The 27,762-nt window shown below is 40.5% G+C and overlaps 2 protein-coding genes across 7 annotated transcripts in view; both read left to right on the forward strand.

The window, feature by feature from the left end:
* The window catches only part of ATP13A3 (ATPase 13A3), an 82,052-nt gene extending 62,052 nt beyond the window's left edge, over nucleotides 1-20,000 (forward strand). For 4 of the 6 annotated variants that reach the window (XM_029214383.1, XM_029214381.1, XM_029214382.1 and 1 more), the window contains 4 exons: nucleotides 2,173-2,261; nucleotides 8,076-8,156; nucleotides 9,765-9,854; nucleotides 16,542-20,000. In XM_029214383.1, the coding sequence (XP_029070216.1) occupies nucleotides 2,173-2,261; nucleotides 8,076-8,156; nucleotides 9,765-9,854; nucleotides 16,542-16,739 (458 nt within the window). In that variant the 3' untranslated portion in view covers nucleotides 16,740-20,000. Of the gene's footprint in view, nucleotides 1-2,172; nucleotides 2,262-2,476; nucleotides 3,888-8,075; nucleotides 8,157-9,764; nucleotides 9,855-16,541 lie in introns of those variants that run through there. The other 2 variants (XM_029214385.1, XM_029214386.1) reach the window with 2 other exon arrangements.
* Nucleotides 20,001-24,917: 4,917 nt separating this feature from the next.
* Nucleotides 24,918-26,627, forward strand: GP5 (glycoprotein V platelet). Its single transcript, XM_029213907.1, has one exon. It carries the CDS (start codon nucleotides 24,918-24,920, stop codon nucleotides 26,625-26,627), a length of 1,710 nt encoding a protein of 569 aa, XP_029069740.1.
* Nucleotides 26,628-27,762: the final 1,135 nt, after the last annotated feature.

Consider the following 27,762-nt stretch of genomic DNA (forward strand, 5'->3'; position numbering starts at 1 on the left):
AAGGAATCACTGACCATGCCAGGAGAATCCCGGAGTTGAGAGCACAGTCTACTAGAAACTCATACCTCTCCAAAATGAATCCCTGACTTTTCCATTCTTGGTTGAAATCCTTATTGATTTTTTTCATTTTGGTGGTTATCTAAATCTGCTAGCCATCCACCTCCCCTGTCAGATTCCTTTGAATAGTGCCTCTTTTTCTCCCCTGGCTAAACAAAGGAAAGATTCAATTATTTATTTTTTCCTTCAAATGGAAATCTTGGCAGATTTTTAGAGGTGTGATCAAAGTGGGTGGTTATAGGAGAAGGACAGATGAAGAGTTGAGAAATACTGTTGAGGTAGATTTAAGAAGTTTTTGAGCTTGAGTAAAAAAAAAAAATTTTTTTTTCTGGTAACACGTCAGGACTAGATTGCAAGTCTGTTTTTGCTTATCGTTATAAAAATGCAATAGGAGTTGAAAAACATTCAATATGGGCTATTTATTGAAACAAAACCTTTCTGTCTTTTCTTTGGGATTTATATTCTGAATTTTTTTTTTTTTTTGGTCCTTTTTCTGATTTAGCCTTTGTGTGTGTGTGCTTGTGTGTGTGTGTTCATGTACTTCCAACTAGCACTTTCCGAACACTTTTTCTTTAACTGACTATATAGATATTTGAATGGCTATATAACATGTATTACTTTCATTGCTGCTTTTATTGAACAGAATGTTGTATCCCCTGTTTGAAATTTATTTTTTATTATTTGGTGAAATTTTTATTTTTATTTTTTGGCCACCCCACGCAGCATGTGGGATCTTAGTTCCCTGACCAGGGATCAAACCCACGCCCCCTGCATTGGAAGCGCAGTCTTAACCACTGGACCGCCAGGGAAGTCCCATCCTATTTGCAATTTAGTAGACTGTTGGAAAAGATAAAAATCTAGAAAAAAATTTCTTTTTTATCTAAGCGGGTTCCAGATTTTTCACCCTGTTGGTCAGTGGCTCATAGTAAAAGAGTTTCCCCACTTTTGGCATGAATGTTAGTATAACTTTCAGTCTAAGCTTCTAGAACAATAAATATATATATAAAACAATAAACATATATATATATAAAAAACAGTATTGTTTCTATAGAATAATAACTGTTGGCCTATAGTTTTCAACTGATGGATTAACAAATTTCATATTTACAAATGACTCCCACATTTAAAAATATTGAGACCCCTTCCTTCATTTACAATCCGTAAATAGTATATTAAACTTCTTTACTCAGTCTGAAGGCTTCATGATAAAGTTTTGGTTATATGTGGTCATAGTAAAGTTTGAGTTTTGAAGCCAACCTCAAATAGGAACTTAGAAATAAATGTCCAGACCAAAGAAAAAAGGGGGGAAAAGTTGGGGTCTGTCAATATAATTGAGACTATTTCTGAGCCCCCTCCACCCCCATGGCTTGTTACATAAGGGTGTGCTTGTATACGTGCATGTGAATGCATGTATGTACACAGTTAACAAAATGTACACAGTTAACAAAATGAGCAGGGAGTTTTATTTTTGAGTTAGGAAGGTGATACAAAGTGCTGATGGATGGAATTTACCATCCCTACCTACCACAGCAAGCCACAGGGTTAGCCCACATTTAAAGTAGCAGATCATCTCAGTTTCTGGGTTTTAGCTAGCGTTTTCTGTGGAAATATTTTCACGGAGGAAATTAATGAAAAAGTGGGATTCACTGAACAGAAATATACTTACGTTCAGCTTAGAGTGCCTCTGTTTAGGATTATAACATAACTAATACTGAGAATAAATGTTATCAGCATTTTTACAGTCAGTTGTCTGCATGTATGTTTTAAATGATAATCTGATTTTGCCATACGTAGTCTAGTCTCCTATTTGTGAATTATAGATTGGCTTGGTTGTCTTATAAAGTAGCTATCTATCTGTGAGATACACAAATAAATATTCGTAAAGGTCTGTCTCTTATTTTTTATAAATGCTGATTATTTTCACATTACATAAATAAATCCTTTGGGCCTGCATGATGTATCATACTCTAGCAAATATCATAGAGCACACATTTTATATACTTCATCAACCTGGATGGAAGTATTTAAAACCAAATTTAAGATCGACAGTATACCAGTATGTGCCTTTTTATTTAAAGGAACTCCCTAATTTAATTGTTTTACTTTCTGTTTCAGATTTTTTTGTTGTGTCTCTGATCATTTTGTATGTTTTCATATTATTCATCATGTTGCATCCAGTTGCCTCTATTGACCAGATTCTTCAGGTAAGGCTTAAGCACATCAATTATTACTGATTGTCTGAGGAGTAATAGGATCTGGGATAGCAGTGGTAAATAAGACAGTAGTGGAAAATGACACATTAGTATCACATAGCCAAATGAGACTTCTGGATGATTGCTAGGGCTTAAGATCTGTCCCCCTCCTCTGCTCTTATGTTACTGGGGAAAGAAACTAAACTGTCTTTGTTTCTTTTTTCCAGGATCTCTTCTTTCCTAATTTTCGAAGATCCAGTTATATTAACCCAAAGGGAGCATAATTAAAACAGCAGCCTTTCTTGACTACCTGATATTTTTCTTTCCTGTTTCTTCAGTCTTTGCTTCTAGTTCCATTTCCCTTTGTCCACAAACAAATTAAATGTCCCTTGGTCTTTAAAAATAAAAGAACATTGATTCCATTATTTGACCCGTCCCTTACCAACCTACTTCTGGAGTAGTCTGCCTGTGCTGCCTCATCACGTGCTGTCCATTGAGTTCTTATTCTCGTTCTCATTAAAAACTTTATGAAAGATGAAATACTTGTTTTATACAAACGAATATGCATACACGTTTAAGTTGTTAATCATAATAGCAATAAAATAATACCTAGGAGTCCAACATGTAACCTAAAAAAAAGGTAGCATTACCAACACCAGTAAGGCTCTATTGTGCACCTTTCTCCAAACACCCAGAGGGAACCACTACCTCATTGTCTTACTTTTCACTGTACTATATATGTATGAAGTCTTAAAAGATAGTTTTGCTTACTTTTGAACTTTATGAAAATGGTATCTGGTAATTGCTGTTTTACTGCGACTTGCTTTTTCCCAAAAGCCTTATTATGATGCTGCATGCATTTCATTTTCATTCTATGTAGTATTCCGTTATAGGAATATACCATAATTCACTTCTCAGTTCTCCACTGGTAAACACCTGGATTGTTCATAGACTTTTCCTGAATTAATGGTCCTGATGTAAACATTCTTATACACGTCTCTTAGTGTAAGGGAGTGAGTAACATCAAAGAGTTCATCGCAAGTACAAGCAGCAAGGGGGTGGTACAATGCTGTTGAGAATTTAAAACCAGCAGTAAAGCCCACTAAACGTCCATCTGCTAGAAATATCACCTTGTCGTGGGAATTCTAAACAATGTCAGTGGTAAAATACTCCTTCCATTACCACCTGCCCTACCTTGGCATATCACTAGGGCAGACCGTCTTCTGGTGTGTTCTAGTATAAGTTTGAGCATGTGCTCTTTAGCTTTCTGAGGTTCCACTTGTTTTCCAAAGTGATTATACCAATTTATACTTCCATCAGTGTATGAGATCTTTTGTTCCACATCTTTGCCAATGTTTGTCTAGTGGGTGTAAAGTGTGATATGACTTTGTAAGTAATTTTGATATATGGTTGGATAGGACCCCTATCCCCACCTCACATTGTTCATCATGATCTTTTTGGCTGTTCCTGAGCTTTTCCTCCTCCGTTATACATTTTAAGTTTATACCAGGATAAGCCCTCTTGGAATTTTTATTAGAATTACACTGGATTTATCAAAAAATTGAGGGAGAGAATATCTCTATTTCTTCAGAATATCTTTCTCCCTAAAGGTGTTTTGTTTTTTTTTTTTAAAGAAGATGTTGGGTGGTAGGAGATTATTAATTTATTTATTTTTGCTGTGTTGGGTCTTCGTTTCTGTGCGAGGGCTTTCTCTAGTTGTGGCTTGAGGGGGCCACTCTTCATCGCGGTGCGTGAGCCTCTCACTGTTGTGGCCTCTCCTGTCGCGGAGCACAGGCTCTGGACACGCAGGCTCAGCGGCCATGGCTCACGGGCTCAGCCGCTCCGCGGCATGTGGGATCCTCCCAGACCAGGGCTCGAACCCGTGTCCCCTGCATTAGCAGGCAGATTCTCAACCACTGTGCCGCCAGGGAAGCCCTCCCTAAAGGTTTTTATACACATTTTTGTTAGATTTATTCCTGTAGTATTACGGGTTTTGTTCCTCTGATAAGTATCTGTTTAAAATTGCATTTTATAGTTCTTTTATGCTGGTGGAAACAGTGCAGTTATTTTGGATATTCATCTCGTATCCATCAGCCTTGTCAAACTTTATTCTTAAAAATTTTAGATTCTCTAGGATTTTGTTTTAGACAGTTATCTATAAATAGTGACTTTTTTTGTTTCTGACATTTCAGTGCTTAGTCCTTCTATGGGTTTTGCATGTCTGTTAACCACACGAACGTTGGTGTGATAGTGATGTACTTGTCCTGTTCCTGACTCTACAGGGAGTGTTCCTAGTATTTCACCACTGGATATATTGTGGGCTGTAGGCTTCTGGTATATACTCTTTATCGGGTTGAGGAAGCTTATTCCTATGGTGTTGTTAACATAAATAGACGTTTAGTTTTATCTAATCCTCTTTCTACAGCTGTTGAAATGATCACATAGTGTTTCTTCCAGGAGAATGTGGTGAATTACAGTTGACTGATATTCAAATGTTGAACCAACACCATTCCTAGAATAAATCCAACTTGGTCATGATGCATTCTTTTTTTATATCTGCTGAATTTGGTTGACTATGATTTTGTTTAGGATTTTTGCTTGTGGTTGCATGAGTGAGATCAAACTTAGTTTTCTTTTCTTGATGTATTGACAGGTTTGGGCATCAAGCTTATAAGCACTTTATGGATGAGCATTCCGTTTCATGCACTTTTCCATATTTTAACTAATCCCTTTAATGGATATTTAGGTTGTTTCCACTGTTTTGCTATTATAAACAATGCTGTATTTGCAGATTCTTGCACACTTCATTAAGAAGGACAAATACGTATTTAGAGGTTAATGTCAGAAGTAGAATTGCTTGGCCCAAGGGTATCTAGAATTTGAATTTTTATAAATACTGTGTTATTGAACTTTGAAAAGGTTGACAGTTTATAGTCTTACCAAGAGTGTATGAGCATCTCTTTCCCCACACGCTTCATTCAGGGATTTAGATAAGCACTTTAGGCAAAAGAAGAAAATAAAACACATTTATATAATATTTCTCTCTCACCACATGCCTTCTACTTCACAGCCAAATTATTTTTTGAAAGAATGCTACATGCAACTCACCTCTCACACACTCATCAACTAATCTAATCTGGCTACTACCCCTGCCAGTCTACTGAAACTGCCCTTGCCAAGGCAATTAACAACCTTCTTGTTAAGTCCAGTGGATTTGTACCCCTGACGTGTGTGTGGTTTTTTTTTTTCCCCTCAGTCTTACTTGTCTCCTCAGCAGTGTTTGACAAGTTAGCCATGCCATCGTTCTTGAGACATTCTCCCTGGAATTCTATGATGCTTTGCTTTCTTCTGACCTTTTCCTACTTCTTCTGTGACTCCTCATTCTCCATTGTGGTTCCAAACCCTGTGCCTGTGTCTTAAATGTTAGTGTTCCACACATTTGTGTTCTTGTCTTACTCTATCCTTTCAGGTGACCTCATCCTTAATTGTGGCTTCCCCTGTAGTTGCCATCTATGTGTTGAAAACTCCTGACTTTTTTTTTTTTTTTTGCAGTACGCGGGCCTCTCACTGTTGTGGCCTCTCCCGTTGCGGAGCACAGGCTCCAGACGCGGAGGCTCAGCGGCCATGGCTTACGGGCCCAGCCGCTCCGCAGCATGTGGGATCTTCCCAGACCAGGGCACAAACCCGTGTCCCCTGCATCGGCAGGCGGATTCTCAACCACTGCGCCACCAGGGAAGCCCGAAAACTCCTGACTTTATACCCTTAGCCTAGTCTCACAACTGAGCTTTAACCTGAATATCCACTAACATACTGAACATTATATGCGTGGTTCACCCATCAGTTCTCTCAGTCAACATTTAAAAAACTAAGCTCATCATGTTCTCCCTCAACCCTGCTTCGACTCTGTTTCTTTTTTTTTTTTCGATTCTGTTTCTTGATACTACCATTTATCCAAGGCAGAAGTGTGTGTGTATACTTGTCTTTTCCTTCTCTTTTCATGGCCAGTCTGGTCCTAGATTTTCTCAGGTTTCTTATTCTGTATCCCTGTCTCTCTCTTTACTCCAATCCCATCTGCCACCTAAAAGGAAACTATTGTTTCCTACTCAAAACACTTCTGACCCCAGATGTGTGGGGTTGTTTCACACCAGCCAGTTCTCTGGACACCAACTGGGTGTCTTGCAGTTCCGTTTTAACACTAACTACCTGGGGCGAGCACAGACCCTGCGAGTTAAGGGCATGGTCCCACAGATTGCCCCCACTCCAGGCACCAGATGCAAGTCGCAGATTGTCACCTGTACTTCTTCTGACCAACCAACTATAAGTCATGGTTCCCACAACCCTCTTCTCAGCTTTGGTAATTTGCTCTAACAGCTCACAGAGCTCAGTGAAACACTTACGTTTATTGGTTTATTATAAAGAATATAATAAAAGGTACAGGATACAGCCAGATGAAGAGGTACATAAGCCAAGGTCTGGAAGGGTCCCAAGCGCAGGATCTTCTGTCATATGCCATTGGGATGCTTCACCCTCCCAGCACACGGATGTGTTGACCAGCCCAGAGGCTCTCCAAACTCTGTAGTTTAGGGATTTTTTTAAAATGGAGGTTTCGTCATATAGACATGATCAATTAGTAACTCGATCTTTAGCCCCTCCCCTCTCCCTGGTTTTTCTGGTGACCAGCCCACATCCTAAAGCCCATCAAGAGTAGCCTTATTAGGGCTTCCCTGGTGGCGCAGACGATGAGAGTCCGCTTGCCGATGCAGGGGACACGGGTTCGTGCCCCGGTCCGGGAAGATCCCACGTGCCGCGGAGCAGCTAGGCCTGTGAGCCATGGCCACTGAGCCTGCGCGTCTGGAGCCTGTGCTCCACAACAGGAGAGGACACAACAGTGAGAGGCCCGCGTACCGCAAAAAAAAAAAAAAAAAAAAAAAAAAAAGTAGCCTTATTAGAACGAAAACATTCCTGATACCCAGGAAATTCCAGGGGATTTAGAAGCTCTGTTTAAGATATTCCTATCTCTCCCACCACTCAGGAAATTGAGTTTATATATAAACTCAGTTTATATATAACTCAACTCTCAGATATAAATATATCTGAGACCAGATATATTTATTTCTCATTATGTCTGCCACCACTGTAGTTCAGGCTACCATCGTCTCTTGCCTGGATCAGTATAGCAATCTCCACCCCTCAAATCCTTGCTGAGCCGTAAGTGTCTTTCTAAAACATGCTTTATCGTGCCACTCCTCAGCACTTGACACAGGTACTAGTGTGTGCCTAGGTGCTCAGTAAGTATTTGCTGACTAAAGAGATGAATGTATGGATGAGATTTTTTTTCCTTCTTTCTTCTTCTCTTTTTTTTTTGGGCCTTAGAAATTAATCACAGGTTTTAAAGTGAAAACTTCCTTCTTAAATTGATCTGCACAGTTCTTTTTATGAATTTGTCTTTAAACAGTGTAGAGTTTTGAGTAGTACTTCATTATTAGATCAGTATCTACTTCATTGTTTAAAGATAGGACTTTATTTCTAAGATGGAGACTTGTTAGAAATTCATGATCTAGTAGAGCATGGGCTTTTGAGTTTGAATAGGATTTGTCTCTTACGTTCGACCACTTTAATGTATCTTTTAAACCTTGAGTTACTTCACTTTGCGTTTTATCATCTGAAAAGTGGGTATAGTATCTACCTTGTGGCATTGTTGAGGATTGAGTAGATGGTGTATGTGGAAGTGTTTGGTATATGATAGGAATTAAATAAATTTGGAAATTACGATATAATGCTATAATATCAACTACGTACTATATTAACGTAATTTTTGTCTTACAGATAGTGTGTGTACCATATCAGTGGCGTGTAACTATGCTCATCATTGTTCTTGTCAATGCCTTTGTTTCAATCATGGTAGAGGTAAGCGCTTTACATAATTAAGTGGCTGCCTTGCTGCTTTGCAATTCTTGGTGATTTAATGGTAATGGGGGAAATGGATAGGTAACATTATGGAAGCCCACAAAGAATTTCCGTTTCATTGCAGTTAAATTCATTTAGCCTTCTCTTCTCAACTTTTCCATGAGCTAATAATAGTCATATTAAGAGATAGGACGGAATTCCCTGATGGTCCAGTGGTTAGGACTCCGTGCCTTCACTTCCGAGGGCGTGGGTTCGATCCCTGGTTGGGGAGCTAAGATCCCGCATGCCATGCGACGTGGTGAAAAGAAGAGAGAGATGATTTAGCTGAAGTCATAGGTGGGAGAAAATAAGCAGTTATAAATAAAAAATTAGTGACTGAGAGAAAGGAGAGAAGATTGGTGCTCAGGTGGCCCATAAACTGGTAAACCAGTGGCCATGAAATCAGAGCACCACCCAAGTCCTGTGATGTACAGTAAAATCTCCCATTTAAGGGAGGAAAGGGAGGGGGCTCTCTCCATGAAGTAGAGTAAATCAATCATTAGAGAGTTTATTGAAATTGTAAAATAGCGACCATGATGAACTTCCCCAGTCTCAGCCTGATTGCTGGAACTTCTTCCTTGGTATTTACTTCTAAGTTTCCCTTAGAGGGAAGAGGTCTTAAGTACTCTTTGATCCATTTTATACTGTATAGTTATTCTCCTACTAGGATTCCTTTAGGTCAGCTTCTCTAAAAGGAGATAGTAAGTTCTCACTTGCTGCTTATTAATAAAATTTGGTCTGTTCTCAGAGCTACTATTATTCACTCTTACAGTAGCAGTATGCCAAATGAAGAAGGAGATACAGTTGTGATTTTTAAGTTAAGGGTTTCATAGAGTAGGCTTTTGAATTAAAATTAGGTAATTTGTGGGAAACATGTATACTTTAAAGATAATGGCTGTAGACTTGGAAATTATGTTTAATTTGATATTTTTCTAAAAGATGACTTGGTATTTAAATTGGGGCCATAGTGGACAGCATGGTTATTACGGTACTGATCTTTTTAGGTTGCCCATTTTAATGTATTTTTGCTGTTTTATGGACAGTAGAAAGCATGTCCAAGATACTGTACTTTAAAAGCTTTCCTTTTTCTATAGTGTAAGTTCATCTTTTCACTCAAATGTTATTTAAGATAAAATCTTTTTATAAAACAGAATTTCTAGGGAATCCTTTCTTAATCTCCCTTAATTTATTCTTGCTTACTATCAAAAGAATTATTTTTCATCATATGCATATAGATATAGTTGTATATAGATAGAGATAACTCAATTCACTGTTAAGAAAAATACTTCAGATTATAAGCATTATTTTAATATGGGAAAGCCCTGAGGATTCATATAAAAGCTATACTTTGTAGAAAATTTATCAAGAATTTTATGATGGTTTATATTTGTTACAAAAGTCCTGTTGTTATTCTTTATCCTTTTGCAATATAAACTGAAATCCTCTATATGAAAACCAAATCATGTTTTTCACGAATGTCTCAGCATTGTGTGAGCCTTTTTAAATGTATGCATTAATAAAGAATGACACAGTCATTTTTAATTCTTAACTCGCTGGACTATCTCTCAGAACTTCTTCCTTGACATGGTCCTTTGGAAAGTTGTGTTCAATCGAGACAAACAAGGAGAATATCGCTTCACCACCACACAGCCACCACAGGTTGGAAATCAGCCCTTACTCTCAGTTCTTCACGTCAGTTGTGTGCTCTGCATTGTGTAGGGTGGTGTCCTGTTGTGTGTTGCTCAACCTTCTCCTCTACGCCTGGCGTTTCATTTTTTTGTAAGGAGTCCTAGAAGATTCATGGCAAATATTTGTTACAGTCTTTTTAGGACTTCAGAAATTTCATAAGGCTCTTTTCCATTCCAATCCATATCTTCTCTGTGTGTGAAGGTCTTGTTCTCAGTGGTAAATTTTTTCATTTCTGTCTGGCTTAAATTTTATGTTTTTGGTTTTTATGAGTCCCATTAGCGGCTAAATGAGATTCATGTAAATAAAGTTATGGAATGGGAATTGTTTCTTCATGGATCAGAGTCCAGAGGTCAAAATTCTGAGGAATTATTTCTGATTTCTTGTCAGTTACTGTGCCTTAATTTTGGGTGACTTTTTGGTTTTCCCCAGCATATGTGTCTCATCATTTAGAAACATTTTCAGAGAGATAGTGTTCATTTTTATACAAACCATGGTTTAAGGACTTTTGACTTTCTTTGTGGTGAAAAGAAAAGAGAAGCAGATGAATAAAACCCATTTTTTGGTGTTAGGATGTTGAAATTCTTGATAGAAAATATAGGTTAGTCTTGTTTTTTAAACCAGTACCATTGAATCACAGCTCTGAGCAGCTTTTTGAGTATAGAGAACTTGACAGCATAAAGTTCCACTCCCTCATTGTGCCCATTGCTGTTTGTAGGTGGGCGATATGCTTTATACACATGAGTTCTAAACCTTTCACTCATCCCAAGCCAGAAAGCAGCTTTCCGAATTAAAGAGGATTCCCTGGCGTGGGTCACTCACTTATTTTTAGCCTTCTTTTACCTGAGTAGCTATGTACCTTTGCTTTGGTAGCTATGTACCTTTGCTTTGGTAATTCATCAGGCTTGATGCCTGGTGTAGTAGTATCACAGGATCACTTTATAAGAAGTTCTATAGAGCACCATTTCCTTTTCTAATGCTTGATGATGAGTAAGGATAGTTTTGTAATAATGTGATAAGTCTGGAATCTGCTTTAGTTTCTTTTTCTCAAAGCAGTGTAAGGCACAGTTGTCCCTAGTAAGTATGACCAGAGCTGTATTAGAGAGAGGCTCAAGTCCCTGAGCTACATCTCCTCTGTGTCTTGGTTACCTCACTACATTGCTTCAAAGGGTTAACTTTGGGCCCTATCATCAGTCTTCATATAAAATATTTGTACTGGCAAGGCCTTGGCCAAGGAAAACATTTCCATTGTTTTTAGCTTTTCCAAAGAGATCTCCAACTATTGATCTAAACAGGAAACGCAGGTTCTGAAGAGGAGCTGTACCCTAAGTCAAAAGTGGGTATCATAAAGCTCCTTTAAAACATTTGAATTGGAAAGCCTTCCTCACTTTTCAACCAAAATTAAATGGCAGAAAATTCTGTCATTTGCTACATCTTTTTTCTAAAATTGTGTCCTCATTATTTTTAAGAGTTTGTGCCTCTTATGTGAGGTTGTACCTCTGAAGTGTTCTGGGGAGAGAGTGGTCTGAGCAGGGAGGCTCCCACCGGCCCCATGTGTTTACCAGTTCTGAGCACCACTGAGTAGACAAGAAGTTTGGCCTTCAGTTTCTAGGGTCATGTTTTAAGAAAGCATTTTTTAAATCATTGGCTTCAGAAAAGAGAGTTCTTATAACCTCTTAGCACAGAATGCTGTGCTTTCATCTTCCAACGCTTCCGTTTGTAGTTTGCTCTCACTGTTCATATTTGTGACCCTTGGAGAGCCCATCGGTCAGTCAGATTACTGTAAGGCTGTAGCTCTCAATTAGGGGTAATCCCCCCATCCTCCCGGGGACACGTGGCAGTATCTGGAGACATTTTTGTTTGTTACAATTGGGGGGTGGTGGGGGTGAGGTTGCTACTAGCATGTGGTGGGTGGAGCCTGAAGACGCTGCTGAGTAAACATCCTACAGCAGCGCCCACAACAGAGACTGTCTGGGCCAACATGTCAGCAGTGCCGAGGCTGAAAAAGCCTGCCATAAGGTGAAAAAGCAAGTAAAGATGAGAGTGACCTGCTACACCTAGGAGCCCATTCTGTGCTCTTTCCTACCAAGAGTCCCATGAGGTCTTCTAAGATCGCAGCTCTCAACCTTCTCTGTTAATGTCGGGGGAAGAACAGCCATGTTTCTTCATTCCTTCCTTACCACATAAACCCAGAGACCATTGAGTAAGTTTCGAAGTTTCACAGCTAAAGACCCTGGACTAGGCTCCAGGTCTTAATGCAGTTGAGTTGTGAAGTCGAGAACCTCACCTAGAAATCTCAAGTAACCACGTCCAAAATATCTGGTGATCTGCAAGGCAGCTATGTAACACCTCCAGAATCCTTCCAATCTTAAGGTGTTTCTAACTTCGTTTTATACATAAAGAAACAGCATTCAGTCAACTTGCCATGGTTATGCAGCTTATGAGTGGCAGAGCTGGGAGTTGAAGCCAAGGTTTCTGATTTCAAGAGGAGTGTTTTTTCCACTGTGCCACACTGTCTCACATTGTGAGGCCACAGAGATGCAAACTAATAGAACAATCAAGTGACAAAATGGAGACAAAGAACAGCTACTGTTTTCAAAACCTACTTTTTATGGTAGATACTGTGAGGCATTTTGTATAAATTCTCTCTAGTTGTTACAACCACCTAAGAGGTTAGGGTAGAGAGACTGAAGATATCCCTGTCTTCACAGATGAGGAAACAGTGTTAGAACTGGAATTCAGGTTCAGTTTTATCTGGGCCCAGGACATAATATTCCTATAACAGAAAGCCTCCATCTGTTCTTTAAAAACGAAATAAACCTTTAGGTGTCATTTTATTTAATAGTAGACATTTTAGATATTATGTTTATTTTGCCCACTGAACATACATACAGCTAATCTAATTTAGATACAGAAAGATTTTTATATAATAGTCACTTATTTCCTACAGTGGTTCTTTTTCTTATTAATGCACAGTGGCCTCAGTAAATGTCCATTGAATCAAATTGAAAACAGGTTAAATAAACCATTTGTAAATAATCAAAGTTAAAACTTTTATGTAACTAATTATTTTTTTTCTGTAGTGATCTTTAGCAGCTCCAGATGTTAATACTTATTCTCTGACAAAAATAGAAAAGAAAAAAAAAAGATTCTTGAGATGCAGTGATTTTCAAGTAAGGATATTCATCACAAATGCCTTGAGCTCCACCTTTGATCTACTGAATGAGAAGTCTTCAGTGGAGGGGCCCATCACCTGTGTTTTTCTGTACAGCTTTACCCGTGTTTGAGATCTGTGCTTCATATTCTCTTTCGAAGAAGCGTTTGTGCCTACCCTGTGTCTGGTAAACTGAGGCTGCTTAGTGGTTAGATGTGGAACTGGAGTCATACCATCATGTATCTTGATAATGCCTGAGAATGTGTCCTGATTATGTTTCCCTTTTGGGGGAAAAATCCAGATGTTAGCTGTAGTCTTTATTGCCACTTAGGATATTATTCGAGTTTATTTAGATAGAATGCTCATTCTGATTGTGTTTGTCTTATATTCAGGATTGGTATGGAAGAAGAGTTTTATGAAAACCACAGCACCATTACGTTTTCCCCATAAGCATGGCTTTATATCTTACATACTGCCTATGAAAACATTTCCTAAAAGACACTGCTAGGAGTCAGCTGGCATTGGGGTTCTGGAGTGAACAGCTTGGACTGGTCTAAGAAGCAGGAGAATTTTAGCTGTAGATCTTTTTAAAAGTTCTTTGTGGTTTTTCTGCTGGGCTGTGGTAGCCACTTTGCCTCCTCTGAGGGATACACTTGGTTATTTAACCACTCCTTTCAGGAGCAAATCACAAGATCCAGTTGCTGGGGCTCCTGTGTTCTGCTTCAGAGACTTACCCTAGATGTTTGGCGAGGTCTTGATGCTCATTCTAAGCCCCGTGATGCTTCATCTCTTCCCTCTCCTTGTGCAGTGCTTGCCTTTGTCCTGTTGCCACTGTCTTTTCTCCCTTGATTTAGTTCTATTCTAGCATGCCTGTAGCACTGTTTATTTTCTGTACCAGTGAATTATGTTGTTTAAGGATGTCTGTGGTATGCTTGTGTTTGTAAATGAACAAGCCTATGCTTGCTTATAGTGTATTTTTTGTGTATGCTGTTTGGGGGAGGTGAGGGTACAAGAACAAAATATGAGTCTAATTGTAGTGGAGGGGGAATCCCTAGTGTTCCTTGTGACTGAATTTATTTTTAAAATTATAACAAGTGTATGTTGCTTTTAATAGGGACCTGAGGATTTTTTTTAAAAAAAGCATGCACATTAATGTGAAAAGAATTGTGATTCAATTGTGATTCTGTTTGCAGTGGGTTTCATTTTAATTTTATTGCTTGCCTCATTTTCCACAGGTGGGGAAATGATGGATTTTATTATTTTGTGTGTGTGTGTGTGTGTGTGTGTGTGTGTGTGTGTATGTCTTACATTTGAATACACTTGGCTGTGACTTTCCTTAACTCAGCCTGTTTTGCATTGCTTTCAGCCCAGCTGGCTCATCTGGACAGACAAGGCTTATATGTTTCTGCCTTTTTTTTTTTTAAGTCAGCATTCACCACTCGCCCTTTTCTGTGATCCTTTAACAATGCTACTTGCTGTAAAATAAAAAGTGACAGCTTTCACATTGATTTAGGAACAATGAATTTTTTTCCCCCTGCAATTAGACGGAAGAATTTAAACACCTCGGGGAAGAGATAGGTCCAAGTAGTGAACTGTCGCCTCAGATTAAATATTAAGGTTTGTCATGTATACACCTATACCGAAAAGGAATTATTTGTTATTTGGATCACCTGAAGAGTCCTATAGCTAACCTCTTCTATATTCTAATGCTAAATGTTTTCTTGTGGACTTCCTTTGAGGTGATGGTAATAACTCTCCTTTTAGCTATGACAATAAAGAGGCTACTAGATGAATAATCCTCAAATCTGTATCCCCACTAACCCACCCCACTTCTAATTTAATATAGCTTACTTGTGACAAACCACAGTTTTTGCCTTTAAATTCTTGGTAATGGTGCAGCTTACACTGTTTTGTCGACAGAGTAAACTAGAAGGCCTTCAAAAGCATGTCGTTATTGCGTATCATGCTCTCTGCCACATGCCCACCCCCAGTTTTGAAGAAGGAGAGAGTAGTAGGTTCCTGGTTGTTGTTTCAGTACGATGAGACCTACCAAGTCAAAGTATGAAAAAGTTTTAAAGAGTTTTCATTTTAAAGTATTTTTGCTATTCTCCATTGGCCAATTTAGAAACCTGTGTTTCAGGATCTGTGTTATAGCAAATTTGCCTTTCTTGATCATGAAGATATTTTGAGAGTTAACATTAGAATGCTTCCGGAATTTTGTGAGATTACAGCTGACCCTTGAATAATGCCAGGATTAGGGTTGCTGACCCTCCCCACAGCCAAGAATCTGCTATGATTTATATAGTTTATAGGCTTTCTGTATACAGGGTTCCTCCATATCTGCAGATTCAACCAACTGTGGATCATGTAGTATTTGCTAAAAAAATCCACATGTAAGTGAACCTGCGCAGTTCAAACCCGGTGTTGCTCAAGGGTCATCTTTACTTCAGTTGAGCTTAGACCTGGCTGTAGCCTAGGTTATATGTTGATGGCAAAACAAAACAACCTGGGATTTAAATTTTGCTTTGTAGAAGAAACATCCAAAATAGTTAAGAATTGACTGTTCTTCAGAGGTGAATATAACTACAGGTCTCAGTATAGTCATTTAGTTTTATTTCATTTATTTCCGGTTCCAATTAAGACGAATTCTGAGGGCCTGTATTGAATTTACATTTTTGTACAATAACCAGGGACTCTGCTTTCTTGTCCTTCAAGAACTATTTATCTAAGATCACATCCAGTGAAAACATTGGGATTGATCCGAAGGAATTCTGTGACAGCAGAGCTTTTTATAATGAAATAATACGAAGAATTAGTACTTGCTTTATAGTTTTCTATGTACCTCTTTCCAGTTGTGGAGCACCAAGGGGAAACCATCATTATAAAATAAAATTGTTTTTATGTTGATGAGAATGTGGTTTTAAAAGAAGTGATTGACATTAAACATGATCTAAGTTCTGATTTTGACCTAACAGTATTTACATAATGCTTTGAAAGGTGATATTAACAGTAGCAGTGGTATCTTTACACTGTTTTCTTTCAAAAATGATCAGGTGGTTAAGTTGCTAGAAGCAGTAGTACCAAAAGATAGTTTAGGATAGAATGAGGGTTTTCATATTAAATATTAAAAATTTTTTCTCTGAATAGTTCGAAGTTATTCTTAATACATCAGATGTTTTATGTTATGGAATCAGACTCCAGATATACAAGTTATTTTTAAAATGTATCTGCATACAGGAGGAAGTAGGAACATAGAACTAAATAAAATGAAGTATAAATTACATGGATACTTTAGAAATATAATCTTAAAAAAATAATGTTCCTAAATAATGGAAAGCTGACTTTTTTTAAGCGTGGATTTTTTTTTTTCTTTCCTTCATGTATTTGTTGTGCCCAGAAGTAATTTTCTCTTATTTTTCTGTGCTGATGAACTGTGCTTTAACAAACTGGTTAAAAACAACAGCTCTTAATCTACTGGGTGTTCCTCTTTTTCCTTATTTTCTTAGGAGTCAGTGGATTGGTGGGGAAAATGCTGCTTGTCCTGGGCCCTGAACTGTAGGAAGAAGATGCCAAAGGCCAAGTACATGTATCTGGCCCAGGAGCTCTTGGTTGACCCGGAATGGCCACCAAAACCTCAAACAACAACAGAAGCGAAAGCTTTAGTAAAGGAGAATGGATCATGTCAGATCATCACCATAACATAGCAGTGAATCGGTCTCAGTGGTATTCTAGTAGCAGTATTGAGGAGAATGTAAATGTAGGACTTAATCTGATCCTGTGCGTCAGAATGGCACCCTTTCAATTTATGTCCCTTCCAATATAGTAGCTGATTTGAGGGTTTTTTTAAAACAAAACAAACAAAAAGAGATTAGCCTGTCAGTTAAATTAATAATCAAACTTCAAAGTCCTATACCTTCATTCAGTAACTCTAAATATTATATATATTTCCAGAACTTGCTTGATTGTTATCCTCAGTGATACTCTTTATAGGGTACAGAAAAAAGTTGGTATCTGGAAGGTGTTTAGATATTAGCTTCTAAGACTTTAGTTTATGCCTTTAAATTTATTTTCACAGCCCCCTTATTAGGAAAAGTCATAATTTATATACAGGCCCTAAATTTGTGGTTGATAAATAAAATGGGTGTTAATTAGCCTCCAATGAAAATAGGTACAAAGCCTGTTTTTATTTGATTTCAGTATTTCTCCCAAAGAAAACTTAGTGTGCATACCACCAGTTCCCTTTAATAGCATAGAGTTAGGAGTGAGTTTTATGGTGTTGCAACTCAGGTAATTTCCATTTATGGTTTTATATTTTCTGTACAAACTGCCTGGGTTTTATTTTTTCTAATCAGCAAGGTGCTTCACTGCCTTCACTGCTCAGATGTCCCTCAAAGCTATTAAATAGATCTTGTGCTACGTCTGGTGTCAGTAGTATAATTTGCTTTAGTTAAATGTTGTTGAAGCCTTTTCAGTAGGAAAAAAGCTGATTTCTTTTGGCAGTAGATGTAGATCTATCTTTCTAATATCTCTTCATACCTATTTTTTTCCTCTCAGGCTTTATATTATTTTAAATGTCTTTTTATTTTCCTCTACGTCTTTAATTACCTAAAGACATAGGATAATAGTTTTTTGTTTTTTAGTTTTATGAGTTAGAATTTTACCTCCTAAAATTTTAAAGGTTTGATGTATGTCTCTCCTGTTAATAATGAGGCTTAAAAAAATGAGTGGTTTTGAATGACTGCTATTTTTTCAAAGCTGTATGAACCTGGCGAGTTTGTTTTATGCCATTAGGTGGCGCCAGAGGTCAGAGTTTACCTATTTTGGATTGGGTGTTTACGAATGAGCATATTTGGTTGTGGAAATTTCTGGGAGAAAAAAAAAATAAAGTTAAAAAGAAAAGTCATTCATTGAGCCAAAAGAAATGTGGAAGATATTTTTCACCTTTCTGTTTTGCCTGGTTAATGTTTAAATTCTAAACAAAATTAAGGTAATTTAAAAATGCCTTTATAGGTAAGATCCAGCAGTTTGGCAAAGACCAAAGTTCTGATAAACAAGAAAACTGATACTGCTGTAAAGTGGACACTAAACTACTAAGATTGTGTGATCTTATCCTGTGCTCTTCCTTGACCGATAGCATGCTTGTGCTTTCTACTTCTAGCTGATCATTATTTTCCTGATACATATTTACCAATTTGATCAAATGTTACCCAGAACCATAAAACCAAATGGTTCTCATTTTTTATGCTGCAGAGACCTGATGATTTTTGGTTAACTGTAGAAAAATGTATGTTACACTCAGGATCCCTGTTAACTGCTGTGGCCACTGATGATTCTTACAAAAATGTAATCAGTTTTCCATCAAAAAAGTATGATACTATATTAATACACATTAGATGATAAGAACAATTGTCCCATGAATGATTCTATGAAGCTATGCATCTTAGACCTCTTGAGCTGTGATTAGCACTGTTTTTATAGTTACTTACTCTCTTTATCATTTTATAATTTCCACATTCAGTTCACTTCCAATACATACGAGTGATAGTCTTCAGTGATCTCCCACAATTGTACATTTTATTCTTTGATTTAAATACTGAAGCATATAATTAAAGTAATTGCGAAGTAGCAGCTTAAAAATCCAACTATCAGATTGGATTTAACATCTTTAAGAGCATGATCATAAAGAGCTATATTTTTGACAACCTCCCCCCTTTTCTAACATTTAGATTTTATAAGGGTTTTATATCACATCTGTCCATATTGTTTTCAAAGGAATGAGGTTTTTAGGTAGGTGGACAAAGCATTTGTAGGAGGTTAGATTTGAACATAGACAAGGTGGGTTGTTCAGGTTGAAATGGATGGCTTCCAGAATGTGATTTGAAGAACGCCTGTGAGTCCAGGTGTGGGTCTTACTTAGTGCCATAGATAGACGAGTCCTCTCTCTGTAGGTCACCATTACGTAGTAATTTTGATTCTGAATTTCACATTAAATTATTTGAGTGTATACAGATCTAAATTTTAAAATCTGTACATATATTATTTTGACGTATTAAGATGAATAAATATTGCTGATTTAAATTTTATTTATGCACATACCTAAAGGACAGAAATGTCCAGGAAAGTAATTGTTAAATAATATGTAACTTTTTAACTTTTTAAATAAATAACAAGATTTTTAATGTGTGTCTCCCTCAGGGTTGTTTAAAGGTTTTTTTCCTCCCTCAGATATAAATAGTGGTAACTATATGTTTTGTATCTTCTAGCACCAACTGCTGTAAAGCAATGCTGCAAATAATGCTTGAATAAAAGTGGCTAAGCCAACAACAAAGTAAAACCTTTTTATATTAGTTTTATAATCCCTACATTCGAAAGCTTTCCAAATTGTACTTGCATTTAAATAAAACTGTTGCAGTTTTTACTATTCATTTTGTTTCCCATGTTTATGAAACTACTGCACAGTTTCAAAGGCATGGAAAATTATATCAGTGTTTATGTACTCTGTTCCCGCAAACGGCTATGGATCCAATGTCCAGAGAAGAGCAAAATTCCAGCTTTAGAAAACATTCTAAGATTTCGTGCATGCAGTTTTGACATATCTGAAAATACGCTTTTTGTATATTTATGGTGGGAGGTGGTTGGGAACTTTTAACAAAATGTTAATTTTTGTACAGTCTGTAGGCATTTACACATATTTTTAATGTATTAAGATTTGGTAATTATGTGCACATTAAATTAATAAAATAATTACTTCCTGTTACGATTTGTGAATTCCCTAAGACTTTGGATTTTTTTAAGTAACTTTATATCAGAAATGATACTGCATCTTTATATTTTTTAAATAGTATTGCTGCTCAAGAATGGTACCCTGATGTCAAAAAGGCATACATTCAGAATTGTACATTCAGCACTGTAAATAACCTTACGAAAAATTTTTGATTGAAGCTGTTCAAAATAAAGATTTGAATAATATATATAACATTTCTTTTTTTCTGTGTCTTTATATACGTTTGTTTGCTCTTTAGTTGCATGAATACTGCCCAAATACTCTGGATTTATTTTCCTGCTTAATACTTCCCCCATTTCTCTCTTTTTTTTTTAACTTTGAGTTTTTGAAGAAAATAATGCAACTTGCCACACACCACGTCATGTCTGTGACCGGCCCATGGAAACCCATCAGTCAGATACAGTGTAGAGCCAAATGTTAAGCATCAGGAGGTCTGAGGGAAATGGTGAAATAGAAGACTAGGGACTTAGAATTTATTAGTAGTTGGGAAGATCAGACGGAAAGCTAATGCCATGTAAGCCATGGTAAGTTTGAGGGGAAGCGGCATCCATGGATGCAAAAAGAGCGCTCCGTGGTACAGGAGACCTTGGAGCTAACTACCGGCCATAGGAATCCCAGAGAGGGCAGGATGTGCTGGGCCTTGTGCTTGTGTAGGAGGGCTTTCCTTGTGTCACAGGTTCTGCAGGAGCCATGTGTCCTCTGCTGTGGGCCATGTGGATGGTTGGCTGGTGTGAGACCTACTTTGAGCCCAAGTTCCTTCCATTCTGTGTGGGTTGTGTAGCAAATGATCGTGTCCCTTGCACCACAGCCTGCAGGTCGCAGTACAGTTCTGCATGTCTCTCCTTCCTTTTCCCCCTCCATTACTGCCAGGTGCTTTACTCTGGGTATATACTGCAGGGAAGGACAGAGGGAGTTCTAGGAGTTTGAATGAGATTGTCCCCGTACCAAGTTGGGGTTGTGGTTACTCTACAAGTACAGAGAGATCGCTGCTGTGCCCTGGCCTTGGAGTCTCTCCCGCGGAGGAAGAAAAGCATATCTCATTCGGTAGATACCTGGTTTTGAATGGCCAAACCCTGTAAGCCAGGGTTCTGTGACTGATACAGAAGCTGCCACTTAGGACAGCAGATTCCTGACTTGTTTCATGGATTCCAAAATCCAAAGGACTTGAAACACGGGTGCCGTCATTACTTCAGTGCTCAAAGTACTTCTCAGTACCTCATCAATTTGCTCATTGCATCAACTCTGCTCCTCCATTGTCTGCAACTTCTGTGCCCAGTGTTCCCTTCTTGGCCCATCATAATGTCCTCTCTTCAAAATAAAACTTGGAGGTAATTCTCACGGGAGATCTTCCTGGGGAAATGGGCTAAAGAAGCTTCACCCGAATTTGACTCGAAGTCGTACTCTGATTATCCCACAGTACCTTTTCCCGGGCCTCTGTCATGCTGGCTTGTGGCATTTGATGGGCAAGGGGCCTTTCACTTGGTCTGCCCGTGTGACTGACTCACTGGTCACCAGGGGAGCTGTTCCAGGCTCTGGAGCTGCTTCCCTTGATTTAAGCGGAAAGACGGCTCAGTGGCTTTCCCTGTGTTTTAGGACTGCATATGCTTAGAAGATCATTTCAGTCCCTTCAGCATTTAATGGGCTTCGACTGCATTTGGCTACACTAAAGGCTGAATAGATTTCAGCTCCTTTTCTATAACACCTGACAATGTCGATTTGGGGGACTTTTTTCCCAACGATAAAATAATTTAAGAACCACTTCTGTTGTACCACTGCACTCAGATTCCAGAGGTTAATGTTTATTCTTTTGCAATTCAAGCATTGACTTTTCCCAGTATTTTAAAATACCTATATTCCTACCTTTTTTCTTAAATAATGCCATTTTCCCTTCCAAATCACTTTATATTTGCATGAAAAAAATTTTAATAGTGACATTAAGCACATTTGATAAAATTTCAAAGCTCACAGAAAGGTATATAAGGAAGTCACCTTTTTCCTGGTTTCTCCCCTGAAGGGGGAATACTAAAGTTTCTTGGGTGTATTGTTCTAGAAAAAATATATATGCTCATATGTTTTTAAAAATCCTACACACATAGAACCCCATGTTATATGCTATGCTGCCCTTGTTTTATGTCATTCAGTGTATTTTAGAAAGTTATGTCAGGGACTTCCCTGGTGGTACAGTGGTTAAGAATCCGCCTGCCAATGCAGGGGACGCGGTTTCGAGCCCTGGTCCGGGAAGATCCCACATGCCGCGGAGCAAATAGGCCCGTGCACCACAACTACTGAGCCTGCGCTCTAGAGCCCACGAGCCACAACTACTGGGCCCATGTGTCATAACTACTGAAACCCGCGTGCTTAGAGCCCGTGCTCCACAACAAGAGAAGCCACTGCAATGAGAAGCCCGCGCACCGCAACGAAGAGTAGCCCCCGCTCGCCGCAACTAAAGCCCACGCGCACCAACAAAGACCCAACGCGGCCAAAAATAATTTTTAAAAGGTATGTCAGTACTTGCAGCTCAAATCCATTCTTTTCAAAGTCTGCAAGGCATCCTATTGCATGGATATACTATAATTTAAACGACTACTTCCCTATTGATGGTCATTTAGATTTTCTTTTTTTTCTATTAAAATCCTGCAAATAAATTTTTGTGTACATGTCTTAATGAGCATTCCCATAGGACATATTTTTAGCAGTGGAACTGCTGGACAAAGAATATGTATGTTTAAAATTTGGTTGATACTACTAAATTTTCCTCCCCAAAGTTTGCTACCATTTATATTCCCACCAATGTAGTGTAAGAATATCTACTTCTTCACACTTCATAAAACACTGGACGTTTTCAGGCTTTACATTTCAGTGTGGTGTTGGTATAGGGGTTATCAAATAGCCCAGAAACAGACCCACACTACATTCATCAGATGTTGATTTATGACAGTGCTGACGTTGTAGCTCTAAGAAGGGATATACATATATAGGACAGCTGGTTGTCCTAATGGAAAAAAATAAAATTGTACTTACATCATACACAAAAATCACTTCTAGACAGATTAAAGACCTAAATGCGAAGGACAAAATTCTAAAACGTAATAAGAAGGTGTTATAGGAGAATATTTTTTTGGCTTGAGAGGAGAGGAGGAATTATTTTAATAGACATAAAAAACAAATCTTAAAGATTAATAACTGCCTATATCAAGACTTCTGTCCATCAAAAGACAGAAAGCAGGTGGAAAGGCAAAGCACAACTAGATGAAGATATCTGTAACACCTACAGTTGACAAAGGATTAGTATCCTGAATACATAAATAATGCCTACAATTCAGTTTTTTAAAGACACAATCATACATACTTTGCGTATAGAAAAATGGTCAAAAGAACCCAAATTTCTCAGAAGATGAGGCACAACTGTCCCTTAAAAATATGAAAAGATGCTCAAGTTCATAATTCAATAGGGAAATGAAAATACCATACCGAGACAATTATTTCATACGAATGGCAAAAATTAAATTTAAAAATTCAATTCCAAGGCATGGGTGGAGATGTACAGGAACTGTCATACACAGTAGGTGGCAGCATATATTGGCACAACTACTTCGCAAAGCAGTTTGACATCCCTATGTTCAATTGAACATGTGGACACCCTTCCTTCAACCCAGCAAGGCCATTATGGAACATATTTGAGAATGGTTTTAGCCTTATTCCTAAAAGGGGGAGAGGGGAACTGGAGTAGAACTGGAGCGAAACGGCAGAAAAAGGAACACCCAAAGGATGTGTAGCCCAGCCAGGGGTGTGGTTGCTGCAGTGGCCCAGCTGTGTCACTACTGGACACACATCACAGAGTCATATTGTGCCTCTGGGGAGAAACTGCTCTCCCTCCTGCTCTTATCATTCGGCTTTGGCCATAGGACTCGGGTGATATATGGTCTCTTTCTCAAAGTTTGAAGATATTCGTCATTAAAAACCAGAATATGCCCTCGGAGATAGGGTCCTTAACATGACTTTTATTCTGGGAAAGCCTTTATCCTCAGGATGCAAGGATACTTCCCTCTTCCTCTGGAATGTGCCAGGTCACATGCAAAGCTCTAAGCCTTTCAGTTGCTTTGGGGTGCAGCACCGTTTCAGGTAAGGCCAAATATTTTAAAAATTAGTATGGGCAACTGGAGGGCTCGGTTAGTCTGTACGGATAAGAAATAAAATTCAGTACAAGAAGCAATTCGTTTAAAATTACATTGTTTTGGCAGGTTAGTATTACTGTATTTCACAGATAATTCAGTGCCACGAGTACTAATTTTTATTTAAGCATCTTAGAAGTGATAGCTCCTTATTTATGGCTCAATCAGAGATACTACTCTCAAATTCTAGCTCTGTGACCCTGGTTAAGTTACTTAACCTTTCTGTGCCTTAGTTGTATCATCCTTTAATTGGGGATAATATTAGTACCTAACTCATAGGGTTATTGTAAGGATTAAGTGAATTAATTTAAATAAAGTGCTGAGAACAATGCGTGGCGTAAAGTGATAGGTACCATTACCTACTATTACCTACTTTTCTCAGTGTGGTTCACCATGATGGGGTGGTCCTGTTTTAGAGTAAGTTGGCACTGAAGATACAGCATGATTGTGATCAAAGGAATCAGGTGATGGTTGCCGCTGTTTTAACAGACTTTGCTGTTCCCTTCAGGGCTGTAGGTCATAGCCACCCCAGGCTAAGTCATGAAGTCAGGAGCAGGGCTATGTTCACAATGCACACTGCTCTGTGATGTCTGTGAGCTTGACTGTGAGAAAGATTATTTTAATTAGTTCTATGTAAAGATTTAAAGGTGTTGACTTTTCCATAGCTTGAAACTGCTTTCATTTCAACGATTTGAACTAAGAGTGGAAAATCAGTAAAACGAACGAGGCCTCGTAGTGTAGAATGAACGTCTTTTCACCACCCAGGAAAATCAGCACTCCTAAGAGGGAGACTTAACTTGTACCTGGGTAACATTCAAAGTCAGTGATAATCCTGGCGAAAGGATCATGCAGGTTTACAAGACTGAAATTCGAGCGTTTGTCCTTTGTGTGTTGCCCACAGATCTGCCGCGGTCGCCTTTCCAGACATGCTGAGGAGCGCTCTGCTGTGCGCCGCGCTCGGGCTCTTGCGCGCCCAGCCCTTCCCCTGCCCACCCACCTGCAGGTGCATTTTCCGCGACGCCGCGCAGTGCTCGCAGGGTAGCGTGGCGCGCATCGCGGCGCTCGGCTTGCCCACCAACCTTACGCACATCCTGCTTTTCCGAATGGGCCCCGGCGCCTTGCTGAACAGCAGCTTCAGTGGCATGACCGTCCTGCAGCGCCTAATGCTGTCCGACAGCCAAGTTTCGGCCATTGCTCCCGGCACTTTCAACGACCTGATAAAACTTAAAACCCTGAGGTTATCGCACAACAAGATCACTCATCTTCCAGGCGCGCTGTTGGATAAGCTGGTGCTCTTGGAACAGTTGTTTCTGGACGGCAATGAACTAAAGAGCCTTGACCAAAACATGTTTCAGAAACTGGTTAACCTGCAGGAGCTCTTTTTGAACCAAAACCAACTCGCTTTCCTCCCTGCTAGCCTCTTCACACACCTGGGGAACCTGAAATTGTTGGATTTATCGGGAAATAATTTGACCCACCTGCCCGAGGGATTGTTTGGGGTCCAGGTTAAGCTTGAGAAGCTTCTGCTCCACTCGAACCAGCTCGTGTCTCTGGATTCGGGGCTGTTGGATAGCCTGCGCGCCCTGATGGAGCTGCAGCTCGACAGAAATCACATCCGTTCCGTCGCACCCGGCGCCTTCGACCGTCTGCGAAGCCTGAGCTCTTTGACTCTTTCCAGAAACCGCCTCGAGTTTCTGCCCTCTGCCCTCTTCCTTCACTCGCACAATTTGACCTTCCTGACCCTGTTCGAGAACCCGCTGGAGGAACTCCCCGAGGTGCTCTTCGGGGTGATGGGCGGCCTGCGGGAGCTGTGGCTGAACGCCACCCAGCTGCGCACCCTGCCTGCCGCCGCCTTCCGCAACCTGAGCGGCCTGCGGGTCCTGGGGGTGACGCTGAGCCCGCGGCTGAGCGCGCTCCCGGAGGACGCCTTTCGGGGCCTCGGCGAGCTGCGGGTGCTCGCCCTGCGCTCCACCGGCCTGGTTTCCCTCCCCGCCGGCTTGCTCCGCGGCCTCGGCGGGCTGCGCCACTTGTCGCTGCGCCGCAACCGGCTGCGGACCCTGCCCCGCGAGCTCTTCCGCAACCTCAGCAGCCTGGAGGAGGTCCAGCTTGACCACAACCAGCTGGAGACACTGCCCGGAGACGTATTTGAGGCTCTGCCCCGGCTGGCGAAGGTCCTGCTGGGGCACAATCCCTGGCGCTGCGACTGTGGCCTGGGGCCGTTCCTGGCGTGGCTGCGGCGGCACGCGGGCCTCGTGGGTCGAGCCGAGGCCCCGCTGTGTCACGGCCCCGGGCCGCACGCCGGCCTGCCGCTCTGGGCCCTGCCCCTCGGCGACCCCGGCTGCCCGCGCCCCGGGAGCCCGCCTTCCCGCCGCCTCGCCCTCGGCTCTTCCGAAGGCCCCCAGCAGCCCACCCTGCCCGCCGCCCCTGCCCGCGCTTCCTTGGGACCCAGGCGCTCCGAGTCCTGGGCGTGGGCCCGGCCGGTGGCCGAAGGCAAAAGTCAGGACCAGAACCTGTTCTGGGGTCTCTATTTTCTGCTTTTAGCTGCTCAGGCCATAATAACCGGGATCATAGTGTTTGCGATGATTCGACTCGGCAGGCTCTTTCGGAAATTAATCAGAGAGAGAGCTCTGGTTTGAGGCAATGGTAAAACCTTGCAATTAATTAAAAGGTGACCAGGGTATTGTCAGACGTGGCTCTGGAGAGAGTCCCGACGGGTTGCCGCTGTCTTCCTCTCCCTGCTTCCTCTTCCTCTTCTCCCATCTCCCTCTCTCCCTCCCTCTCTCCCTCCCTCCCTCTCTCCCTCTCTCCCTCTCTTCCTCCCTTCCTCTCTTCCTCCCTTCCTCTCTCCCTCTCTCTTCCCCTTTCAGTCTCACCTCCCATTCCCGCCCCGCCCCGTACCATTTACAGTCAGAAATTGTGGCTGCCTGCTGTGCCTTTGTCTCCTTCTCCGTAGTGTGCATCAGCGGGGGCGGGCTGTGAAGGCCCCTCCCAGTGCCCGCCGTGCCGGCAGGAGGGAGGGTTCTCTCCACTGTTTTCGGAGGGAAGGTGCAAAGGAGGCAGCCAGCTTCAGTCCAGGGCCCGCCTCCCGCACCTGGCAGGTGTCTGGTAAATGTTTGTGAAATGAATGAATAACATGAATACAGGGGAATCCAGTGATAATGGCTTTTCCTAGCGGAGAAGATGGAGTGCTCGCTTTATCTACTTTTATTTGAAAAGCAGAATTCTTCCAGTTCTTGGACTTCCCTGGTGGCGCGGTGGTTAAGAATCCGCCTGCCAATGCAGGTTACACGGGTTCAAGCCCTGGTCTGGGAAGATCCCACATGCCGCGGAGCACCTAAGCCCGTGAGCCACAACTACTGAGCCTGCGCTCTAGAGCCCGTGAGCCACAACTACTGTAGTCCGCGCGCCTAGAGCCTGTGCTCCACAACAAGAGAAGCCACCACAATGAGAAGCCCGCGCACGGCAAGGACGAGTAGCCCCCGCTCGCCACAACTAGAGAAAACCCGCACGCAGCAACGAAGACCAAACACAGCCAAAAATAAATAAATAAACAAATTTATCTTAAAAACAAAAGAACTTTTCAAAACAAAAAAAATAATTTTTCCAGTTCTTTTTCTGTCCTGCTTCTTCTCACTTTATGTATGTCTGACCTGTGGGGTTTGGGGGAGAGCGCTGAACTCCATCCACACAAAAGCATATTTTCAGAGCAGGTCCGCTGTGTGATAGGCTGAGAGAGAAAACCCAGCCTTCCCTCTGGGAGCTCGGTGCCCA

Source organism: Monodon monoceros, unplaced genomic scaffold (assembly GCF_005190385.1).
Source record: "Monodon monoceros isolate NGI ecotype Baffin Bay Population unplaced genomic scaffold, NGI_Narwhal_1 Super_Scaffold_11, whole genome shotgun sequence".
Classification (NCBI taxonomy): Eukaryota; Metazoa; Chordata; class Mammalia; order Artiodactyla; family Monodontidae; genus Monodon; species Monodon monoceros.